Source organism: Gopherus evgoodei, chromosome 11, assembly GCF_007399415.2.
Source record: "Gopherus evgoodei ecotype Sinaloan lineage chromosome 11, rGopEvg1_v1.p, whole genome shotgun sequence".
Classification (NCBI taxonomy): Eukaryota; Metazoa; Chordata; order Testudines; family Testudinidae; genus Gopherus; species Gopherus evgoodei.
The window spans coordinates 43,904,803-43,930,616 of NC_044332.1; the positions used below are offsets into that span (position 1 = coordinate 43,904,803).

At 45.3% G+C, this 25,814-nt stretch overlaps 1 protein-coding gene across 1 annotated transcript in view; it reads right to left on the reverse strand.

Annotated features, from left to right (window-relative positions):
• Positions 1-25,814, reverse strand: part of XIRP2 (xin actin binding repeat containing 2) — a 168,801-nt gene that overhangs the window by 106,339 nt on the left and 36,648 nt on the right. The window contains exon 2 of the mRNA XM_030579997.1: positions 3,301-3,372. Within this exon, the coding sequence (XP_030435857.1) occupies positions 3,301-3,372 (72 nt within the window). The remainder of the gene's footprint in view (positions 1-3,300; positions 3,373-25,814) is intronic.

Here is a 25,814-nt window from a genome sequence, read left to right on the forward strand (position 1 = left end):
GTACTGTCTCAAATATATTTATATTTTAAGTGCTTGCCACTTTTGCTCATGATGACCATATTTCAGCAGCATTTGTGCCCCCTGACAGACCACTGGTTAACTCTTTCATGTTATCATCTAGTATGAAGTAAATGCTTAGTGGCATAAATGTCTCAAAGCACTCATACTCAACATCTTTTTATGGAGATATAAAAGTCTCTCCATAGTTACTGTAAAGACAAAATGAAGGTCCATTGTAATCCTTTATGTTAACCTTCCTGCTCCCATATAACTGAAGTGTTAACAGCTCCCATGATTTGAGTCTCATGTTTGGTGTGGAATCCTGGCCCCATTGAAGTCTCTGGGGTTGTGTGATAATATGAGATTCTCGGCTCTTTCTTTTTTGTCTTGGCGCTGGTGGTTATGGAAGAAAGCTTAAAAATGTGAAAACAACAGACTCAAAAACAAAAGAATCAAATAAAAGAACACAAAACACATATTTTTAAAATCACACATTTTTAAGCCAATCCCATGATTTTTTGAACACTTCAGATTGGCAAAACCATCTTTGGCTAGCAAAACTAAGTTGATCTGAAGTCTAAAGAGGCATTTTCTGCCAAGTTTGGATTAAATGGTTTTTGAGTTCCATTTTATTAAAATGTTACTCTGATATTAAATTTTAAGTGTCTAATATTTTTTTGTCCCTCTACCTCAAAATCTGGTTGTTATTATCCCATCCAACTTTTCACATAATTTACTCCCCTTGAAAACTCATGTAGGAGCTATATTTGAAGAAAAAAGTTTTAAATAAAACAAAATTATCAATGATCATGATAGCTTATCAAAATGGTTACAAAATGTGTATGAGCAATTTGCATTCAGATAGTTGGTTGAAACTGAGAGCTAAGATTAAGAGCCCTTCTGTACTTTAGTCCAAGTTCAGGAAAGTAACCCTATTTGGGGCAGTGCCAAGACTGTGCTTAAGATCTATTGGATGGATTTAAGCACATGTATAAGTGCTTTTCTAAATTGGAACCTTTATCATTATAAGAGGTTTTCCTATAAGTCTAGGACTAGAGCCCTGTCTCTGCAGGAAGATGTATTGTTTACACATAATTATGTTGCTTGTTTTTGTTGAAGAATGCCACGCAAATAGGGTTGCCAACTTACGAATTGGCAATCCTAGAATACTCAAGGAGTTAATAGAAGAGGTATCTGAGCCTCTAGCTATTATCTTTGGGAAATCATGGGAGACGGGGAATATTCCAGAAGACTGGAAGGGGGTAAATATAGTGCCCATCTATAAAAAAGGGAAATAAAAACAACCCAGGAAACTACAGACCAGTTAGTTTAACTTCTGTGCCAGGGAAGATAATGGAGCAGGTAATTAAAGAAATCATCTGCAAACACTTGGAAGGTGGTAAGGTGATAGGGAATAGCCAGCATGGATTTGTAAAGAACAAATCGTGTCAAACTAATCTGATAGTGTTCTTTGATAGGATAACGAGTCTTGTGGATAAGGGAGAAGCGGTGGATGTGATATACCTAGACTTTAGTAAGGCATTTGATACGGTCTCGCATGATATTCTTATAGATAAACTAGGAAAGTACAATTTAGATGGGGCTACTATAAGGTGGGTGCATAACTGGCTGGATAACCGTACTCAGAGAGTAGTTGTTAATGGCTCCCAATCCTGCTGGAAAGGTATAACAAGTGGGGTTCCACAGGGGTCTGTTTTGGGACCGGTTCTGTTCAATATCTTCATCAACGATTTAGATGTTGGCATAGAAAGTACGCTTATTAAGTTTGCGGACGATACCAAACTGGGAGGGATTGCAACTGCTTTGGAGGACAGGGTCAAAATTCAAAATGATCTGGACAAATTGGAGAAATGATCTGAGGTAAACAGGATGAAGTTCAATAAAGATAAATGCAAAGTGCTCCACTTAGGAAGGAACAATCAGTTTCACACATACAGAATGGGAAGAGACTGTCTAGGAAGGAGTATGGCAGAAAGAGATCTAGGGGTTATAGTAGACCACAAGCTTAATATGAGTCAACAGTGTGATACTGTTGCAAAAAAAGCAAATGTGTTTCTGGGATGCATTAACAGGTGTGTTGTAAACAAGACACGAGAAGTCATTCTTCCGCTTTACTATGCGCTGGTCAGGCCTCAGCTGGAGTATTGTGTCCAGTTCTTGGCACCGCATTTCAAGAAAGATGTGGAGAAATTGGAGAGGGTCCAGAGAAGAGCAACAAGAATGATTAAAGATCTTGAGAACATGACCTATGAAGGAAGGCTGAAGGAATTGGGTTTGTTTAGTTTGGAAAAGAGAAGACTGAGAGGGGACATGATAGCAGTTTTCAGGTATCTAAAAGGGTGTCATCAGGAGGAGGGAGCAAACTTGTTCACCTTAGCCTCCAATGATAGAACAAGAAGCAATGGGCTTAAACTGCAGCAAGGGAGATTTAGGTTGGACATTAGGAAAAAGTTTCTAACTGTCAGGGTAGTTAAACACTGGAATAGATTGCCTAGGGAAGTTGTGGAATCTCCATCTCTGGAGATATTTAAGAGTAGGTTAGATAAATGTCTATTAGGGATGGTCTAGACAGTATTTGATCCTGCCATGATGGCAGGGGACTGGACTCGATGACCTCTCGAGGTCCCTTCCAGTCCTAGAGTCTATGAATCTATGAATTGCACAAAACCGAACACCCTTGCCCTACCCCCTGCCTCATCCATTCCCCGAGGCCTGGCCCCTGCCCCTCCTCTTCTCTAAGGCCCCGCCCCCTACCCTCCATCACTCACTCTCCCCCATGCTTACTCACTTTCACAGGGGTGGCGTAGGAGGTTGAGGTGCAGGAGGGAGTGAGGGCTTCAGGAGGGGGTGAACTCCAGGATGGGGCCAGAAATGATGGGTTCACTGTGTGGGAGGGGACTCCAGGCTGAGGCAGGGAGTTGGGGTGTGGGTGAGGGTGCAGGCTCTAGTGTGGACCTGGGGATGAGAGGTTTGGAGTGCAGGAGGGGGCTCTGGGCTGGAGCCAAGGGGTTAAGAGTGGGCTAAAGGCTGGGCAGGGTGTTGGGGGTTCTGGGAGGGAGTTTGGATGCAGGAAGACATTCCAACCTGCGGCAGCGGGTTGGGGTGTGGGTCAGGGTGCAGGATCTGGGAGGGAGTTTGGGTATGGGAGGAGGTTCCGACTTGGGGCAGCGGGTTCTGGTGCAGGTGGCGGTGCGGGGTCTGGAGGTAGTTAGGGTGTAGCAGGGGTTCCAACCTGGAGCAGGAGGTTCGGGGTGTGGGCTCTGGCTGGACAGCACTTACCTCAGGTGGCTCCCAGTCGGAGGTGCAATGTGGCTCCACGCTGCTCCTGGAAACGGCCGGCAGGTCCAGCCCCTAGGGAGAGGTGCAGCCAGGTGAGTCTGTACGGTGCGCACTGCCCGCACCCTCAGGCACCACCTCCGTAGCTCCCATTGGCCACAGTTCCTGGCCAATTGGAGCTGCAGAGCCAGCGGTCAGGGTGGGGGCAACATGCAGAGCTTCCTGGGCCACAGGGATATGTGGGCTGCTTCTGTGGAACCAACTGGACTTTTAATGGCCTGGTCAGCAGTGCTGAATGGAGCTGCCAGTGTCCCTGTTTACCTGGGCAATCCAGTCGAAAACTGGATGCCTGGTGACCTTACACCCAAAAGTTACCTTTTTCTGCAAAATTAGTCAATTGATCAAGCTGTTTTTAAGTTAGTTTATACATGGAATTATTCAGCTGAAAGACAATAGTTAAGATTACAACCAGTTTCACAAGCAGTCCTGTATTTGTAACTTTGCACCGGAAAAGGGTTTTTCTTTGTTTTATTGGTTTTTATGATGTTCAGAGTATCTAGAATCTTTTTTTTTTTGAAAGTGTGAAAGTAAATGGTGAAAATCATTTTTAATATGTGAATGCTTGAAAATGACTTTGCAATGTTACTATAGGAGCTGTACTATGGGCTTTTACCTAAAGCGCTGTGTTGCAGACAGCATGGAGGCCATCAGTCATGTGAAAGCACCTGCAGGCATTGTGCAATCTCTACACTGCAAAAGGAGCTAGCAGGAACACTGTGGATCTCCTAAGCTCCACATAGCTGGGAGAGACAATTTTATGAAGTCTGAATGGTTTTGAATATTTATGTTCTTCCCCTCAGTGCTTATTTCCAAACTTATAAATACCTAGGTATTTTCTTTAATTGTAGTGTTCCTCAGTATGTTTACATACCAGCAATCTTAAATTAAAGTTCATGGGCAAATTCTCAGCATTTTCAGCTCTGCAGAGACACTGATTTACACCAGCTGAGCATCTGGCCTAAAGATATAGATCAGTTAGATGCTATGTACAAAGTGTACCTTGCAGTGAATGCATTATACACAATTAAGTACCTTGAAGTGAATGCATTATACACAATTAATTGTAATCACACTTTATTAAACTGAGCAGGCCCTCTACATTTGATTATGGAAAGGAAGTTATTACACGGGAGATCAAAATTAAAATTCTCAACTAAAATAAAATGAGCAGCAGTTAAGATTGAGAATGCATATCAGTATAAGGGTAAAGTAAACTTTCAAGGGTTTTATAGTTAATTTTTAAAAAACCCAAGACAATCACATTAAGTTTAATAGAAAGCCAAACATTTGAAAATCTGGGCCTGATTCTCTTCTCACACCTATGTTTATCATGCAAAAACATCATTGAAGCTAGCAGAGCTAAACTGGTGCAAAAGTAATTTTATAGTACAATCAGGCCCACTCACTTCAACGAAGTACTTCTGATTTATACCAGTATTACTGAGATTTATAGTTGGGTCCTTTGTTCAAAAAAAGTAAGATAGATTCCTGTGCTCCACAAAAAAAAAAAATCACATGCTATTACACAATTTCCACTGTATCTTCCCAAGTAACATCCTATATTCAGCTATTTACAGAGAAGCAGCAAACACTTTATCTGTGAATCCTGCTTTCTTTGAACACCCTAAGGACTTTGCATCTTCCACTTCTGCTCTGAATAATACAACACCATTTACCTTTTCATGAGGAAATGCCTTTCCAGCTACTCTGCACAACACCACCATTCAATAAAAAAGCAATATAACTCATAAGTGACATTAACGTAATAAAGAGAAGAGGTCTTCAGAAACACATTTCTTCTCATCATTAGCTTGGTAGGTAATTTACTCATATTTGTTTTAATAAAACAAAAACTAGTTGGGGTGTGGGAGAAAGGGAAGATCTTCAAGAAGTGATACATCCTCCTAATTATAATACCATTTTAGGGGTTCTTTAATATTATGCCTGCTTCTCACAGAAAAGTCCTTTCACTATGATTACTCATATTCCAGAGTAAGTTGTTTCCCTTATGACATTATTATTGCTACTATCTCTTTATGTGGCAGTGCCCATGGTATGCTAGGCCCTTTTCACTCACAATGCAAAACATGGTCTCTGCACTAAAGAGTACAAATTATGGGCTGTATCCTGCACTCGTCTTTCATTACTTGTGCCCTTTTTGCCTCCTGAATAATGATATTTCAGCTGCAAGTACTGCTACACATTAATGTGGGGGGGTGAAACAGCCATCCATGCTTTCTCACATAAAAAGTAATATTGTATTATTTAAATACAGTTGATTACAAGTAAAAGAGATTATTTTATTTTCAAATAAAATAGCTGGGTGATTGAGATCAGTACATATTCCTTCTGAATGTTTCAATATGAGTACAATGATAAAGTCAAAAAGTTAAATTGAATAGTAACTAACATTCCAAGTGCTCCATGAAGCATGCAATGTACCCATTATCTCATTTGTCATCCTTGTTAATTATAGTTACCTTAGGAGAATTCTGAGGGATTTAAGTGGATGATATTAGTGAGACACTCGCACACATGTCTAAAAGGAGGTAGAGCAAGACAGACATGCAGTGTAAATGGATTTCTGACAATTCAAAAACTAGTCACATTTTTATTGCAGAGCTTTGTGCAATTCACAAAGTACTGCTGGCCATTTTTACCTAATGTGGTTTTCCTTTTTCAAGCCCTAAGTTCTATAAATAAACAAGCCACAGTATTTCTGCTGTGCAAGACCCCATTTTCTTGCAGTATTTGGTTGATGAAAAAGGTTAAAAGCCAACAGTCTAATGAGCTTAGTTCAATTACAATTCTATTTTTTTTTTTTGGCCTCTGATCAATTCAAGTATTTACTGAAATTTGCTACATTTCTTATGAATCACTGACTTTATGAGATTCATTAGAAATATGGGGTCAAATTAATCTCTGGTGTAACTCTATTAATTTAATACCAGGGGTAGATTGTGACTGAGTAATGACTGATTGACTGTAGCCTAATGGTTCACCTATTACATGAATGCAGATCTCCAGGGACTGTTTTTTTTAAACTGTCAGTCACACCTGACATCTAAGGGTACTGAGAGAGAGTTCAGAAGCAAGATGAGAAGAACTAGGGATGGAACGTGAAGGCTTTTGTAATGAGACAATTCCTAAATCAGCACTGACCCATATGTTTAAATCAGGGGTCGGCAACCATGGCACGCGAGCCAATTTTTAATGGCACGCGGCTGCCTGCTGTGACTCCGCGTGTCATTAAAAATCCTGCCGACGCGGCAAGCCATGGGGTCCCCCCAGTCTCGCGCCGGAGCGCTGGCCTAGCGCAGAAAGCGGCCGGCCCCTTCCGCGCCTCCCCCCCAAGTCCCGCCGCCGCCCGCGCAGAGCTCTTGGGGGTTGGGGCTGCGCGCCCCCGTGGGGCAGCGTTTGGCTCCGAGGGGAGGGAGAGATGCTCCCCCCTCACCCGGAGCCCTGCTGCCGCGCGCACATCGCTCTGAGGGGCGCGGCGGAGCAGGGCTCCGGATGAGCCAGGAGCCTCATGGTAAGGGGGCTGGCTCCAGGGCTGTGGGGGGCGGGGCTGGCTAAGGGGTGAGGGCAGTCAAGGGACAGGGAGCAGCGTGGGTGCGTGGGATCCCGGGGGCGTGGTCAGGGAGCAGGGGGGTTGGATGGGGTATGGGAGTTCCGGGGTCTGTTTGAGGGGTGAATAGAGGTCAGGGGACAGGGAGCAAAGAGGGTCCTGGGGGAGCAGTTAGGATGGGGGGCTGTTTCTGGAGGGGGTGGTCAGGAGACAAGGAGCTGGGGGGGGTTGGATGAGTCAGGAGTTCTGGGGGGACTGCCAGGAGGTAGGGGTGTGGAGAGGGGTTGGGGCAGGCAGGGAGTGGGTGGGGGGGTTGGATGGGTCCAGAGTTCTGGGGGTCCTGTCAGGGGGCAGGGAGCAGTTAGATAGGCATGGGAGTCCAGGAGGTCTGTCGGGGTGTGGATAAGGGCTGGGGCAGTCAGGGGACAGGTAGGGGGTAGGGTCCTGGGGGGGCAGTCAGGAGATAAGGGGCAGGGAGGCTTAGATAGGGGTGGGGTCCCAGGAGGGGGTAGCTGAGACAAGGAGCGGTGGAGAGGGGTTGGGTTCTGGGGGGTGCAGTCACCCTCTGCCCTGAGCCCTGCCCCCCCACACACCCCCAGGCCCCTGCCCTGAGCGCTGTACCACCCAGCCCTCTGTTGACTCCTTGACCCCCCCATGACCCCAACCCTGACTGGCACCCCTGCACATACCCAGCCCCCCTACCCTGACACCTGCACCCCCCTCACATGCCCCCAGCCCTCTGCCCTAACTCTTGCACCCTGCACATCCCCAGCCCCTTCCCCCATCCCATGCACCCTGCACATCCCCACCCCAACCCTGAGCACCAAACGGGAGCCCCTGCACCCTCACTCACATTCCCACCTGCACCCCTCACACCACATGGGAGCTGCCCAGGTAAGTGCCCCCACACCCAAACCTCTTGCCCCAACCATGAGCCCCCTCCTTCATTCTAGCTCCTGGCCAGACCCTTCACCCTCAGCCCTGTGCTCAGTCCACTCCAACTCTCAGCTCAGTGCAGAGAGAGGAAGAGAATGGGCCAGAACCAGGGAGAAGGTAGGTACCCACTGTATGTGGGCAGGGCTGGGACCCCAAACCGGCACTGGGCTGAGCAGGTCTGGCAGCCAGGATCCCGGCTGGCAGGAGCCGGAGGATGGAACCTCTGAGCGACAGTGAGCTTTGCCGCTCAGCCCACTGCCAGTCCGGAGTCCCGGCCACCAGCCCCACACAGCCCGCTGCCGGTCTGGGGTTCTGGCTGCCAGACCCTTCCCAACTGGGGTCCCAGCCACAGGGCCCACTCAGCCCACTGCCGGCCTATGTGAACAGAACCCCAGACCAGCAGCGGGCCGAGTGGGTCGGTGGCGTAAGATCAACATTTTAATTTAATTTTAAATGAAGCTTCTTAAACATTTTGAAAACCTTGTTTATTTTACAATACAACACTAGTTTAGTTATATAATATATAGACTCAGAGAGAGAGACCTTCTAAAAAACATTAAAATGTATGACCGGTACGCGAAACCTTAAATTAGAGTGAATAAATGAAGACTCAGCACACCACTAATGAAAGGTTGTCGACCCCTGGTTTAAATACCGCATGTGTCTTTAAAAACTTTTTATATCCCTCTGGGAGTGTAACGTAGCACTCCCTATGTGTCATGGACTGAACTGTCCCTGTTATCTGTAAAGAAAGTTCCAACCCTCTCCCCTCAAGCAAGATTGAGGGCTTGTCTACACTTACAGCACTGCAGCGGCTCAACTGCACCAGAGCAGCTACGGCACTGCCAACAGGAGAGCTTCTCCCATCGGCACAGATACTCCACTCCCCGAGAGGCAGTAGCTATGGCCTTGGCTACACTGGCGCTTTACAGTGGTGCAACTTTCTTACTCAGGGGTGTGAAAAAACACCCCCCTGAGCGCAGCAAGTTACAGCGTTGTAAAGCGCCAGTGTAAACAGTGCCCCAGTGCTGGGAGCGTGGCTCCCAGCGCTGTAACCTAATCCCCTCAGGAAGGTGGAGTACCTGTAGTGCTGGGAGAGCTCTCTTCCAGCGCTGGTGCCGCGACCACACTCGCACTTCAAAGCGCTGCCGCGGGAGCGCTCCTGTGGCAGCACTTTGAAGTTGCAAGTGTAGCCATACTCTATGTTGACAGCAGAAGCCCACCTATCAACATAGCACTGTCTGCACTGGGATGTAACTACGTTGCTCAGGGTGGACTTTCCACACCCCAAGGGATGTAGTTATACCAACATAAGTTGGTAGAGTAGACCAAGCCTAAGATATACAAACAGGGCCCCATGTTTTGGGAAGCTTGCCCTGCCACTGTCCTTTAGATAACCAGAAAATTTCAATCAGCAGGACTGTCAGGCCAATACATTTCACAAGCACTAAATCCTCACACAGTTTTTTTTTTTAAACTGAAGTATATGGTTATATGGAAATTATCTATATATATGTAAATCAGGTTATTAAATAATTAAATATCTTCCTTGACAGTAACAAAACATCCCTAATTTTTCTTTTTCAAAATTTTACCAGTGATTGAAGAGGGACCAGGGAAAATGTGACTGACCTTAGAATGAGAGTGTATGAGAGCTTATCGACTAGCAAAAAAAGAAAAAAAGCTCTTTAATGCAAATACCTAAAAACTCTTCCCACTTTTTTTTTTGGGGGGGGGGAGGGGAGCTTTTTGTTTTTTGTGTGTCTTTGTTTGTGAAACTAACTAGTATGTTCTGTGCTTCTCTCCTGTGCCTGAGCAATGAGTTCATATCATTGTAGTTCTCATTCCTGATAGGTGGTGTTGCCATTCATACCGTACAAAAGCACTAGAAAATAAACTGTAAAGTACAGTGCTACACTGGAAAGAGGTGTTATAGGTGACCCCAACAGGTCACCTCTATCTCCAACTTCTGTGGAGCCTGACTACACCTCTATCCTACAATAGTAATTGCTTTTAGTATCAATTACTCTGATTTTTAACACACTTTAGTCCCTCCAGATCTTGGCTATTGGTGGAATATATAATTCTGCTACAGGTTATGTGCTTCTTGGCAGAGTGCACCCTTCAAGCATCCCATTCCAAATGCTAGTTAAAAATATTTAGTGATCTTTCACATAGCACCTATTGTGCTGTGAAATTGGGTGTGGAGGAATGCAGACTGCTGGCCTGTGATGATGAGTAGAGGCAAGAATGGCAGCAACATGATACTATGGTAATTTTTTGGTCATCATTCTGAATTTGAAACTGGCTGTAAAATTGCTCTGACACATTGGCTAAATATTACCCATGTGTCACAACACGTATTTGTATAAAACAGGATTTGTTTCAGGTTTGGGTCTGCTTTAAAAGTTAGCCACAGGTACATAATTCATTTCTTTTATGAGAGGAGCTGTCATAACCTTAGTCCCAGATTTGGACCTTAGCGTCCAAAATATGGGGGTTAGCATGAAAACCTCCAAGCTTAGTTACCAGCTTGGACCTGGTACTTGCTGCCACCACCCAAAAAATTAGAGTGTTTTGGGGCACTCTGGTCCCCCTGAAAAACCTTCCCTGGGGACCCCAAGACCCAAATCCCTTGAGTCTCACAACAAAGGGAAATAATCCTTTTTCCCTTCCCCCCTCCAGGTGCTCCTGGAGAGATACACAGACACAAGCTCTGTGAATCCAAACAGAGTGACTCCCCCTCTCCGTTTCCAGTCCTGGAAACAAAAAGTACTTTCCTATTCCCCCAGAGGGAATGCAAAATCAGGCTAGCAAATCCAACACACACAGATTTCCCCGATCTCTTCCTCCCACCAATTCCCTGGTGAGTACAGATTCAATTTTCCTGAAATTTCCCAGTAAAGAAAACTTCAACAGGTCTTAAAAGAAAGCTTTATATAAAAAGAAAGAAAAATACATACAAATGGTCTCTCTGTATTAAGATGACACAATACAGGGTCAATTGCTTAAAAGAATATTGAATAAACAGCCTTATTCAAAAAGAATACAAATCAAAGCACTCCAGCACTTATATTCATGCAAATACCAAAGAAAAGAAACCATATAACTTACTATCTGATCTCTTTGTCCTTACACTTAGAAACAAAAGATTAGAAAACAGAACTACTTCTCCAAAGCTCAGAGAAAGCAGGCAGACAGAAAACAAAGACTCAGACACAAACTTCCCTCCACTCAGAGTTGAAAAAATCCGGTTTTCTGATTGGTCCTCTGGTCAGGTGCTTCAGGTGAAAGAGACATTAATCCTTAGCTATCTGTTTATGACAGGAGCCCTCAAAATTGATATCATGAATGCATGCTGTATGTGAATACAACAGCATAGAAAGAGCAAATTTATACCTTTAATAGGAATCTTTGGTCAGGTATTTCTGTACAATTGCAGTACAACCGTGGCCTAATAGACAAATGTTAATAATAATTGTTTTGCACAGATATGTTCTTTAACATATCCCTGTGGGGGACGGGAGTGGGTGCACTAAAGATAGTTCCTCATTATGGAAGTTCTAGAACAGGGGTAGGCAACCTATGGCATGCGTGTTGAAGGCGGCACGCGAGCTGATTTTCAGTGGCACTCACACTGCCTGGGTCCTGGCCATGTGCTCAGTGGACTCTACATTTTAATTTAATTTTAAATGAAGCTTCTTAAACATTTAAAAAGCCTTATTTACTTTACATACAATAACAGTTTAGTTTTATTATAGACTTATAGAAAGAAACCTTCTAAAAATGTTAATGTATTACTGGCACGTGAAACCTTAAATTAGAGTGAATAAATGAAGATTTGGCACACCATTTCTGAAAGGTTGCCGACCCCGTTCTAGAACAATAGATTTTGGCCATATAGTGAGATGCTATGCCCATCACTGCAGAAGCTAGCAGCAGCAATAGGCATCATATGAAGTATTCTCACAAGTTCTTCACATTGTTACAATCATATTTACCACAAAAAAAAGGAGCAAAGGAATAAAAAGCACTTTCACTTTTTAGAGACCAAGGTGAGAAGCTTCCTGATATTCTTTTCTTCTGCCCCTCATTCCTGATTCTTTTTGAATCAGTATAAAAAGAAAGTACACCCAGTGGACCATCAGATATTTATTTTACTAAATGTGGGTTATACTTTAATTCTGTAATATCTAATACTTACTGTGACCCAAACTGGCAGAAAACATAGAGGGGGTGTGTGTCCTGTTTATGAATAAAGACAAATTATTGAACTGGTATAATCTGGAGTGCAATGAGATGCACTGAATTCTTCACCTAGGAGGCAAAAAGACAGCATGCATGTCTCATGAAGGAAGAGTCACAGACTGCCTGGCTGTAAATCTCTGTAGGGGTGTTGGGTGAGCAAATACTTGGTTCAACATGAGAGTATCTTGTTAACTCCAGGCTCTAGAATGCATGTTGTGATTTTATTTTATATGTAACCATTTATTTCCAATATTTCTATGTGGTACTTCTTAAATCTCTGATTTGTTAAATAAACCTGTGTGCTGTGGGTTGAATGGAGTAGTGATCTGAGGTGCAACAAGTAACCTGGAGTGCACTGCTTCTTTGGAAGAAGTGGACTGGTGAATACTGAGTGTTGGACATTTCAGGAAGACACTAGGTGGGCCCAACGGTTGGAGTTCACCTATTGCCAACCTGTAGAGTGCTAGTGGGGCCTGGAGGCCTAGAGCAGAGTGCTCGTGTTGCCCGTGGCTGGTGGAGTTGGGGAGTTGACCCAAGGCAGGCACAGACACTGCTTCCTCATGCTAACAGAAGGTGGTAGTGAGGGGCCTCAAAACCCTAGGTATCCTCTGGAAGTATCACACTTAGCACTTAAAGACCACTTTTCTTTGGTAGATTTCAAAGCATGTTAATGATAGTGATAATTTCAGAAATTTAGATTTTTTTAAAAGTGTTCTGTAATTTATTTGAGAGAATTTACCAGTCTGTCTAGTGTAGTGGTCCCCAAACTTTTCAGTCATGCCCCTCCCGCACTGGAGCCAGGACCAGGGCTCACACAGGGTGGGGGGGGCGTAGGGTGGCAGGACATGGACAGGGGTAAGGGAGCTAGGGCTGAGGCTGGGGGCAGGTCTGAGGCCAGGAACTGAGGCTACGGGCAGGGATTTAAAAAAAGGGGCCAAAGCGGGGTCAGGAGCCAGGGATGTGGCTGGAGGCAGGCCTGGAGCAGAAGTATTCACAAGAGTTCAAGTCAGACCCATTTTAAGGATCTATTTACATCAGTGTTTCTCCAACTGGGGTCGCCGCTTGTTTAGGGAAAGCCCCAGGCGAGCCAGGCCAGTTTGTTTACCTGCCCCATCCGCAGGTCCAGCCGATTGCAGCTCCCACTGGCTGCGGTTCACTGCTCCAGGCCAATAGAAGCTGCTGGAAGCAGTGCAGGCCGAGGGACTTACTGGCCGCCACTTCCAGCAGCTCCCATTGACCTGCAGCAGTGAACTGCGGCCAGTGGGAGGCGCGATCGGCCAGACCTGTGGACGGGACAGGTAAACAAACTGGCCCGGCCCACCAGGGGCTTTCCCTACACAAGCGGTGACCCCAGTTTGAGAAACACTGATCTACATAGAGTATGTGGTTTCAGTGATATACAGACTGAAGAACTCATAAAGAACAACTCACTATAGTGGATAATTAATACAGCATAACTCAAATTTTAGTGTGTTAATGAGTTTTCGCTTCTACTCCATAACTCATTATTCGCAAAAGAGTGAATACAACAAACTGGTCAGGATAATAGAAAGATGACTTTAGTGAAGGGACACTGTCAAGGCTGTTGGCAGCTTTACTTTTTAAATAGCTCAGTAGTTTGGAAAGCACAGCCATCCTCTGAAGTGAGGGTTATAACTGTGACTAAAACAACTCTCACCTAGGAATTTTAATTTCTAATACACACAACACAACCCTTGATTTTAGATAACTGGAGCCATTATCCCTTTAATCTTTTACTCCATTACATATTCACTCATCAGAATTTCAGATAGTAACTTTAACATACGTTAATCCTCCCTTCTCTATATACTTATTTATTGGTCAAGGACTGAGGTTTTAAAAATGCACTCAATTTCAGAGCTATGTACAATATAATTTAGCAAGCTGCAATGTTTACATTAACAACACTATGGGCAACTCCTGATGGTCTAAATCACATGAATATCTGAATAGTGAAAGAATGATTAGGCCAAACACTGTGTTTAAATGTCATCCTCTAATTTGTCCTCATTAGCAAGCAGGGACTTGACAAAGACAGGCAAAAGGTAGTGGTACCTTGTATCAAACCCAAAACCAACTTCACACTTTAGTTTCCAACCAGATTGAGCTAAGAAGTTTGGCTTCCAGAGGAGTCCAGACCAGGACCACCCTATCCCTGAGTTCACACCATATTAAATATGTACCTTTCAACAACTGTCAAGGGAAAGAGGTGCCAGTACTTGGGGCTAAAATGGAGAGCAGGGGGTTGAACTGTTGGTTTGTTGCATGAGTTAGATTGCTCTAGCTTGGCATTGTGTTTAACACCATAATAATTTTCTGCTATTGGCCATCTTTCTACAAGCATATATGAGGACTCCTTCAGTGCTTAACTATAAGTACGTGTCATACGTAACTATCGTTCAGTATTCTCTTCACTGCATCTTTATTAGGTGGAAGACATCTGCCTGCCTAACTACTGGGGGCTAGAGCTATGAGAAAAATTCAGGTTGGATACTCTTTCAGAGAGAGAACCTGTTTTCTGTCTCCTGATATCTGTGTTTTGTTTCCCTTAAATTATAATAAATAAACTATGCTGAAATTATATGTTTTGCCCTTCTTGTACAGAAAACATACATAACCTCCCTACTTGTCATCATGTACTTGTCCTTTGCAGTACTAGTGTATTTCACCCCTCACTAGAACCAGCCAGTAGGAGGGTTGTTCTTGCCCCCAAAGCATTTAGAAAACAGATCAGACCTAATGGGCTATTTGGAACTCGTGCTGTGTAACACATTTAAGAGGGACATTGTGCTATCCACACAGTGAAGGGAATCACTCATTACCTATAGCAACTAAGGGTATGTCTACATCTACAATTTTGCAGCGCTGGTTGTTACAGCTGTATTAGTACAGCTGTATAGGGCCAGCGCTGCAGAGTGGCCACACTTACAGCAACCAGCGCTGCAAGTGGTGTTAGATGTGGCCACACTGCAGCGCTGTTGGGTGGCTTCAAGGGGGGTTCGGGGAATGCGAGAGCAAACCGGGGAAGGAGACCAGCTTCCCCGCGGTTAGCTCTCGCGTTCCCCGAACCCCCCTGCAAACCGCAGGGAAGGAGACCTGCTTGCTTGGGGGTTAGGGGAACGCGAGAGCAAACCGCAGGGAAGGAGACCTGCTTGCACTGGGGTTCGGGGAACGCGAGAGCAAAACGGGGAAGGAGACCAGCTTCCCCGCGGTTTGCTCTCGCGTTCCCCGAACCCCCCTGCAAACCGCAGGGAAGGAGACCTGCTTGCTCGGGGGTTCGGGGAACGCGAGAGCAAACCGGGGAAGGAGACCAGCTTCCCCGCGGTTTGCTCTCGCGTTCCCCGAACCCCCCTGCAAACCGCAGGGAAGGAGACCTGCTTGCTCGGGGGTTCGGGGAACGCGAGAGCAAACCGCAGGGAAGGAGACCTGCTTGCACTGGGGTTCGGGGAACGCGAGAGCAAACCGGGGAAGGAGACCTTCTTGATTACCAGAGAGGCTTCCTCAGGTATGCTGGGATACCTGCTTATTCCACGGAGGTCAAGAAAAGCGCTGGTAAGTGTCTACACTTGATTACCAGCGCTGGATCACCAGCGCTGGATCCTCTACACCCGAGACAAAACGGGAGTACGGCCAGCGCTGCAAACAGGGAGTTGCAGCGCTGGTGATGCCCTGCAGATGTGTACACCTCCTAAGTTGCAGCGCTGTAACCCCCTCACCAGCGCTGCAACTTTGTGATGTAGACAAGCCCTAAGTGTAGCGTGTCTCTGGTTCTCTTAGGAAACTGATGTGCTTTTTTGAAATAGCTTTCCCAGTCCCTACGTGGTTGACAACAGAAATGTGAAATTCCTGAGGGAAGTGATTCTGATCTAGTGAGTTTCATGCTGGTGCCAGCTACAGCAGGAATAGTGATCTGAGTCTTTCCCTTTGCAACTGTTGGTGTCAAAAAAAAACTCGGAAAGCAGAGAAGACAATGGGAGAGAAGCAGGAGAAAAAGGATGGAGAGCAATGCTGGTCAAAACTTTTTTAAACTCTGACTAGCTTTGATAGTCTGTATGACTCTGTGTTCAGTTTTATTTTATTTATTTATTTCCCAACTATGCTCACTGGCAGCTTGCAGGTGTATCAGGCAGTAGTTTTATCCTTATATTCTGTTTCTTTGAAAGGAAGCATTTTTACATCTCCCACTCCTGTGCTTGCCTCTACCCACAGTAACTTTTAAAAAAAATAACCGTTCTGGCTTTGTGTTAACAACTTTAAAGTATTTCAGAAGTGCTGAGCACCCACAACTCCCATTAGGAGTGTCCTGCCAAAAATTCTCTCTCCCTCTAGCTCATGTTTCCTTTGAAAGTGAGAGCACGTCATTACACTTTTTTTAAGCCACTATAAAATTTAAGTTGTAGGTCTTTCAAATACTTCTTTCACTTTACTAAAATACCTGACAAGATTAGGCCCAAGACTTTCTTAAATGACAGGTGATTTTGGGAACCCAACTTGAGACACTTTAAATGATCCAATTTTCAAAGAGTGGGTGCTGAGTATTTTCTGAAAAAATTAAGCTATTTCCAGGTGGGTATCCCAAAATCACCAGTCAGGTGAAGAACCCAAAATCACTTTTAAAAATCTTTGCCTGAAGCAACATAATGATAATGTGAAAGTAAAAAATGTAAAGGAGCTACAACTGATCAAGTGTACAACTTCTATTAGGATAAATTCTGCAGGATAACTAAAAACAACAGAGGAAAAAAGAATAGGAATAGACCTTTTGTGCAGTTTATTTTCCCTGGTGATTTGTAGCCTGATGGCAAGGCTTGAAAGTAGTATCAATCAGTAAAGGTAGGTAGATGCTGGAGCAGGCACATGAAATTTTGATCATTAGACTGAGTTGCCCACCTAATTTATTTCCCTCTGCGTTCCATTGTTAGGTGTTTTGCCTCTTTCACCCCTGTTTAGTCCATGGATCTGCCCTGCCCCCTACAATTCTAGCACTTTCAAATCACAGACCTATTTCCTTACTATTCAGCTTTCCTTTGCTTCATACAATACAAGTATATATTTCCATTTCACTGCTGATTTCACACTCTCACCTGAGTAATGGACCTCTTTACCTCCTGCCTCCTTCCCACTTCACTACCCTGCTCTGCAAGAATTGCAGCTAGGTCTCCTGGACTGGTCAATTGTTCCAGACACCAGCCCTGCAAACACTTGTGGAGAGACAAGACAATGCCTATTTTTCCTCCTACCAACTAAATGGCTTTATTTAAAATTGCCAGAAAAACTTGTCAACCAATTACATGATCTTGTTAAATTTACCAGTTACATTCATGCAAAAACACAAACTTCTTCCCAATACCCTCAACACAAACAAGATGACATAACAGCATGAAAGAGAAAGTATTTGGAAAATAATGCTTTTATTTCTCTCAGTCACAAGTGCCAATATGTCCTAGAAAGAAATACTTCAGATGTAGAATATGCTGAAAATTAAAGTTAAATTAAATGCACACTTGTATTAAAGCTGTCTATGCTACAAGTAAAAGCTTAGAACATTTTCAAAATCTAATTTACTTGACGCTGAGCTTAGACAATGAAAAGTACATGATTTTTAATAACCACTTTGTAGTCAGTTTCACATAAAGGTCATCATGCCCTAGTGCAGTGGTAAAATGGGTTGGAAACACTACTACGGGGATGCTTAACAATAGGCTTCACTAAAACAAGACATTTAGTTCCACACAGTAAATAATGGGGAAGGGTGAAAGGAACTCTCAGGATCCATGGTTCCTTCTATGGGAAGGTAACCCTGCCCCTGTGATGGAATAATATTGTGGAAATGCCTCTAAAAGGATCTCAGTGAGAATTCTTCCCGCTTAGTTCCCTCCCATGAGAGAGGATGTTACTCTGACCCAGTTTTTAGTACTACTGACCGCATATTTTAAAATCTAAATATACTGGATTTTTTTTTTACATTACTTATATCAGTCTTAGGTTTTGCAGAAATAAGCTTTTACAAAGACTAACTGCTCAGCCATCTCTGACTGGCAATGGCATTTCATGTTCTGAAAGGAGAGGAGTTAGGTGATTAGGAACCTGACTCAGAATCACTGAGAGACATCTACTTTCTTAGCTCTGCATTATCTTAAACCAGTTTGATAGCACACGGTCTGATTGCAGAATGCCACAGCATCAGCTTCAGATCTCAATCAGGAAGACAAAAGCCCCTGCCTTCCTCATATCCAGAAGCGGCTCTGGAAGGTCATGCAAAAGAGTTAGTACAATAGAGGTCAGCCTGTTACAACTGTGGATTCCCAAGAAGAGAATTTCTGCTGAATCAGATCCTAAACCAAGTACTAAAAATATCTCTGACAGGAATAAAATTAATTATTTAAAAAAAAAAGAGAAAAGTCAGCCTCCTGGAAAAGCCTGTCTCCTTCTGCAACCACAGCAGCTTCCAACACTCTGTCAGCAGTAAAAACACAACAGCAAAAAGAGAAACAAAATCATATTTTCCTCATATATTTGTGTGTCTTTTGTGGAGGTATGGATATGGTTAAGCAGCTTAAAACTATGCAGCCAAGAAAAGTTATAGGCATGGCCCAGAAACTGCCATCAATAAATTCAGTCACTTTCTTAGGCCATGTCTACATCTAAAATTTTGCAGCGCTGGTTGTTACAGCTGTATTAGTACAGCTGTATAGGGCCAGCGCTGCAGAGTGGCCACACTTACAGCAACCAGCGCTGCAAGTGGTGTTAGATGTGGCCACACTGCAGCACTGTTGGGCGGCTTCAAGGGGGATTCCGGGAACGCGAGAGCAAACCGGGAAAGGAGACCAGCTTCTCCGCGGTTTGCTCTCGCGTTCCCGGAGCCACCCAGCAAACCGCAGGGAAGGAGACCTGCTTGCTCGGGGTTCCGGGAACGCGAGAGCAAACCGGGAAAGGAGACCAGCTTCGCCGCGGTTTGCTCTCGCGTTCCCGGAGCCACCCAGCAAACCGCAGGGAAGGAGACCTGCTTGCTCGGGGAACGAGAGAGCAAACCGGGAAAGGAGACCAGCTTCGCCGCGGTTTGCTCTCGCGTTCCCGGAGCCACCCAGCAAACCGCAGGGAAGGAGACCTGCTTGCTCGGGGAACGAGAGAGCAAACCGGGAAAGGAGACCAGCTTCGCCGCGGTTTGCTCTCGCGTTCCCGGAGCCACCCAGCAAACCGCAGGGAAGGAGACCTGCTTGCTCGGGGTTCGGGGAACGAGAGAGCAAACCGGGAAAGGAGACCAGCTTCGCCGCGGTTTGCTCTCGCGTTCCCGGAGCCACCCAGCAAACCGCAGGGAAGGAGACCTGCTTGCTCGGGGTTCCGGGAACGAGAGAGCAAACCGGGAAAGGAGACCAGCTTGATTACCAGAGGCTTCCTCCTTCCACGGAGGTCAAGAAAAGCGCTGGTAAGTGTCTACATTGGATTACCAGCGCTGGATCACCAGCGCTGGATCCTCTACACCCGAGACAAAACGGGAGTACGGCCAGCGCTGCAAACAGGGAGTTGCAGCGCTGGTGGTGCCCTGCAGATGTGTACACCTTCAAAGTTGCAGCGCTGTAACTCCCTCACCAGCGCTGCAACTTTCTGATGTAGACAAGCCCTTAGTCTATATGTAAGGGGACTGTGTTATCCCCGTACTAACATTCAGTGGAAGTGTTTTGGTTGCTAGCTCCCAGCACTAAAAGGGAGCGAATCAGGACTCTGAGACTGACAATTCCCAAGAACAATGGCAAGAGGCCAATGCTCCAGGTCAGCCTGATAGGCAGGGCGGGCAGGCTAATCAAAGGGACAGAAGGCCAGGGTGGGTCCCATCCTCCCTGTGAGCTGGAATTGCCTGGGTCAGACAGAGTGGGGCCGAGCTAAGGTGAGAGTAGGGACCCAAGCTAACCTGCTGGGAGCAGAGCTGCAACCCAAAAAGCCAGAGCACAGCCCAGAGAGAGCAGACCTGCCCTGGGAGGGGAGCTGCAGCAACCAGAGCCAGAGGGGCCAGACAAGCAGCCCAGGAAGCAGGTGAGAGCTGAGAGAGAGACACAGAAGCAGCCTGCAGAGCAGACCTGCCCTGGGAGCAGAGCTGTAGCAACTGGAGCCAGGGAGGCCAGAGAAGCAGCCCAGAGAGCTGAAGGCAGAGCAGCAGCAGCAGCAGCCATGCTGAGGCAATGTGGAGCTGGGGCTGGAGCAGTCCGGAGCTGGGTGCGGTGAGCAGCTGGGAAGAGCGAGGGGGACCCTGGGCAGTGGGCCCAGCACAGGGAGACCCCTCAGCCAAGAGGCTCTGCAGGCCAGACTTGGAGAGGGATCATAACCCTGACAGAGCAGGGGTGACACTGGGGAGAAGGGTCCTGCCACTCAGAGCCTGAGAGAGTGTGGCCACCACCAGAGCAACTGTCTGACACGCAGCATCCCTGCAGAACAGCCAGGGCCTGAGAAGAAGGCCTGGGACCTACAAGGAACAGACTGTGAAGTGCCCTGATGTCCAGAGACACTGTTTGTGATGGTCCCTGCCGCAGAACGGGGTGATGTGTTTTCCTTTAACCTTTCCCATTTTTCCTTATTCTTTTTTAAAATTAATTGTTAGTTAAATAACTTGTATTTGCTTTAAATTGTATGATGTGATCAGTGGGTCAGGGAGGTGCGCAGTGCAAAGAGAGTACCCTGGAGTGGGGACACCCTAGCCCGTCCTGGGTGACCACAGCAGGTTTGGGGGTTAAGCCCCCCGGGAATCCTGGGCCCAGCCTCGTTGGGGTTACGAGGACTCTGCCAGACAGGAGAGTGGAAAGGGAGTCCTCAAGGACAGGGAGGCCTCTGGGTAAAGGAAGTGGGAGCGAGGACTCAGATCCTTTCGCTAGCCCACTTCACCGGGGTAGTGCAGAAGCCAGGAAAGTTCCCCACAATAGCGGGATCATTCCCCCGCTTACATATAGTATTACATTATACAGCTGGGCGGGGGGAAGGGGGTATTACTTCCCTCAATACATTATTCTAAAGTACAGGAATATTTATAGTAAAAACTGGATTACTGGGGGGGGGGTGTTAATTGCTCCTTTAACAATTTATTTTTAAGATTGTTCTATATTTTCTCTCTTCGTCACAGCATTGCCTTCCATTTCCTGAAAAAGTCAAGGGTCCAGTGAGAGTCAATCTGCTGGAAATTTGGGTACCAGAAGCAGAGAATATAGGTGGTGCCCCATTTGCTGGGCAGAAGCTCTGCAGCAAGGCAGGGGAAGGAGAAGGGAGGGACAAAAGCCATCTAATTTTGGATAGGTGTTTAGGTACTAAGTGGGATTCTTGAATGTGCACTGGGAGAGCAGTGGGGCCACTTTTCAAAAGTAGTAGGGAGCTAGGGAAAGCCTTTAAGTTTCTGGCCTGGGACAGCTGCCAAAAGCTGGTGACTATCCACAGAGGCAGATGGAACATGCTCCCTGGCTTGCTCTTGTTTTATAGCTGCCAAGAGACTTGTATTGAGGACAAGGGAAGTCATCAGTGGAAAAGGAAGGTGAGAAAAAATAATATATGGAGACAGTTCCCAACTCACAATGGTGCTGTTGTCTTTTACAGTCGAAACGGAAGTAGGGCTGTAGTGTTTTGTGGGCACAAAAGTTTCCTGTGCATTTTTGTGGGAAAACCTATTGTATCCTGCTTTGAAAATAGTATTTTTTGTTAGCAGATTACTCTGCATCTGGACATGCTTCCATCTCTAGTGTTGGAAGTTTCACAAAATTTTTCAAATAGTTTGCTATTATTTTATTAGCCAGTTGCTTTTTTTTTTTTTTCAAAAGGTCTGATGTTTTCCTTCACTTCGCCTTTCCTGTGGCAATATCAGCCCCGTCAACCTTCCCACCCCAAGTTATGGTGAAAAAAGTGCAGATAGAGAAATACATGATGACGTCTGAGTGGTACAGAATACAATAATAATTCGGATCAGCTCAACTTATGACTTCTGAAAGAGCTACTGGAAAAACATAAGTAAAATGTTCAGTGAAACAGATGAGCTGTGTTACCACCATTCAAAAGATGATTAGTACGTTTAAAAAAAACGCAGATATAGTCTGCTTTCTTGAGCAGTCGGCGCATAGTAAACTGTTTTCTCTAGCCATGTAATTTTCTCACTTACTTGACCTTGACAATACCATGAAACTGGTATTTGGATTTTCCCTGTCCAATGTCACTTCATGCACAATTTATCGGAGACAGAAGGGGAAAGAAAGAGATCATGCTGAGATGTTTGGGGACCCAAACAATAAAAACAGAGATTAACAAAAAAAAAGATCACTTAAGATTTTAGATAAACCCACAAAATCAAGTATTTTCATAGTTAAGAATTAATCCTCTAACACTCACAATGAGAATTTCTACTGGGTTATGGGTTTTTGTTAATGTTCTTCCAGCTTTTTCCTTGCAACCTTAATATTCCTTGAATGTAGTTCTTGTGTGTGAGTTATACCTTGGTGATAGGAAGGGGATGATGCTTGGTTATTTTATTGTTGTGGGGCTGCATATTTACTTAATTATTATAAGTGCTGGAGGTTTTGTAGTTCCTTAAAGCATAAATCTGCGGCATGTAATGAATGGGACAGTTATCATGTGCAATAGGATCACAAAACCCCATGCTTAACCTTGTGAAGTGAATTCACTATCTAAGCCACTGCAACACATTACAAGCACTTGTTGGTGATGTTCCAAAGTACCAAAGGTCATTATTCCACATTATGATCTAATAGTCTGAAATGTCTCGCTTTAAAACACAGACGTTTTTTAGTAGAAGTGTTAAAAATAACAGTTTTTCTCTTGAAATTCTGTCTCTCAGAAAAAGCTTATCAATTTTTAATTTTCTGGAAACATTAGTTTACAAATATACTCCATATTCTATCCTGATTGCACGCATGGATCTGCCACTGATATCAAAGAGTTTTGCCAAACGATTGAAGGTGTAATATGGCACAACTGAGACATTATGGACTATATTAAAACAAAGAAATGGTCACACACAATGTACAAGCAACTGCATGCACAGATCAAGTAACCGTATATGGCCAATTCTGGTCATTTTCCTATACTCAGCTAGTATATTTGCACACAAAGTTGTGCCAAATAGGCATGAAATTTTGCACACATTTTGCATGAGAAATTGTATAACCAAAGCTCTAATAAAATTGGTCCTATGATATTAATTATTTTCAAAGTTACATGCATGCCCCCTCTGACTTGCAAACTCATTGTTGAGTGTAAAGTGGTCGAGTTCTTCCCTGAGATACACAGTGTCATAGTTAAGGCTTAATAGAACAGAAGTACTTCATGTCTCTTTTGCCTGTAAAGGGTTAACAAGTTCAGTGAGCCTGGCTGTCACCTAGCCAGAGGACCAATCAGGGGACAAAATACTTTCAGGTCTTGAGGGAGGGAAGTTTTTGTGTGTGCTGTTAGTTCTTTGGTTCTTGTTCACTCTGGGGGCTCAGAGAGACCAAACGTGCAACCAGGTTTCTCTCCAATCTCTCCGATACAGTCTCTTATATGTCCAGAATAGTAAGTACTAGGTAGATAAGGCAAGTTAGGCTTATGTTTGTTTTCTTTATTTGCAAATGTGTATTTTGCTGAAAGGATTTTAATTTGTACTTGTATACTTAGGCTGGGAGAGTATTCCCAGTGTCTATAGCTGAAAGACCCTGTAACATATTCCATCTTAAATTTACAAAGATAATTTTTACTGTTTTTCCCTCTTTAATTAAAAGCTTTTCTTGTTTAAGAACCTGATTTTTTTTTATTCTGGTGAGACCCCAGGGGACGGGGTCTGGATCCACCAGGGAATTGGTGGGGAGAAAGGAGGGAAGGGGGAGAGAAAGGTTAGGTTATTTTCTCTCTGTGTTAGGATTACTTTCTCTCTCAGGGAGAGTCTGGGAGGGGGAAGAGAGAAGAAGGGGGGAAGGTGGATTTTCCTCTCTGTTTCAAGATTCAAGGAGTTTGAATCACAATGATCTTCCAGGGTAACCCAGGGAGGGGAAGCCTGGGAGAGGCAACGGTGAGGGAAAGGGTTTACTTTCCTTGTGTTAAGATCCAGAGGGACTGGGTCTTGGGGGTCCCCGGGCAAGGTTTTGGGGGGAACCAGAATGTACCAGGCACTGGAATTCCTGGTTGGTGGCAGCGCTACAAGTACTAAGTTGGTAATTGAGCTTAGAGGAATTAATGCTGGTACCCCATCTTTTGGACGCTAAGGTTCAGAGTGGGGAAGCAGGGCCGCCTAGAGGATGCCGGGGGCTGGGGGCCTGGGGCCGGCGGCGGCAGGCGGCTCCGGTGGACCTCCCGCAGGCGTGCCTGCGGAGGGTCTGCTGGTCCCGCGGCTCCGGTGGAGCTTCCGCAGGCGTGCTTGCGGGAGGTCTACCGGAGCCGCGGGACTGGCAAGCGGCAGGGCGCCCCCTGCGTGGCAAAATGTCTAGAGCTGGCCCTGTTTGGCGGCGGGGGGCCCCCGCTGCGGGTCTTCGGGGCACTTCGGCAGTGGGTCCTGGCACTTTGGCAGTGGGTCCTGGAACGCAAGGGCCCCCCCCCCACCGAATACCGCCAAAGACCGGGTTGCACTTCAACGCAGGTCCCGCTTCGGCGGTAATTCACTGGTGAGGGGTCCTTCCGCCCTGGAGCGGAAGGACCCCCCGCCGGCAAAGACCAGGAGCGGAAGAAGCTCCAGGGCCCGGCCCCACAAGAGTTTTCCGGGCCCCCTGGAGTGAGTGAAGGACCCCGCTCCAGGGGCCCCGAAAAACTTGTGTGGGCTCCTGCAGAGCCCGGGGTGTGGGGCAAATTGCCCCTCTTGCCCCCCCCCCCCGGGCAGCCCTGTGGGGAAGTATACCATGACACACAGACACTACTGTATGGCGCCTAGCAACTGTGTATATGGAGGGAGAACAAGACTAAGTTAAATTTTAAAAGGTGATCCTTTTTGTGTACACACAACCATTTATGCTTGCAAAAATCTCCGTTTCATTGTGTAGAGCAGGCACTTTTGCATGGAATAACTCAGTTTACAAATACAAATCATCTGCATGTGCAAATGACAGAATCTGCGTACTTAAGCAAGCATCAGTGCACAAATGAATATCCCTTTAAAACTGTGACCTTCACTATATGCAAAATTTATCCCAGGGAAATGTTTACCGTAACATGCTCATATATACACATCCTTAACTATTAGGTCACTAATATTCACTATAATATGAGGCTTTAAGAAAAGTACTTAGGTTACTGTTATGTTACAACCATGACAAAGATATGATATAGCAGGAACTGGTTCAGATGGTGAGCAACGTATTCAGGATAATGCTTAACGCTAATTTTGGTTGGATGTATTCCTGGAGATTTCATCACATGACATAATCTTTAATTGAAGATTAATCTTTAATTCCTGGAGAATACAGGCCAATCCTGGAGGGCTGGCAACCCTAAAATGGGGAGGGCTGATGTTGGCAACAGTAGAAGATGTGTGTGAGAGTGAGAAAATATGCTAACAAACTGATTCACTCAGGAGGGAAAACAAAGCTGACGTAAGTAATATGAAATTAGGGAACATTCGGAAGCTGAAGGTGATTTAGTTGATATGTTGACATTTCAATGGAGAAAGATTCTTTGACAGGAGATGGCAAATTACAGTCTTGTCCATTTTTGCTAGATTCATGTAACTACATTTTCA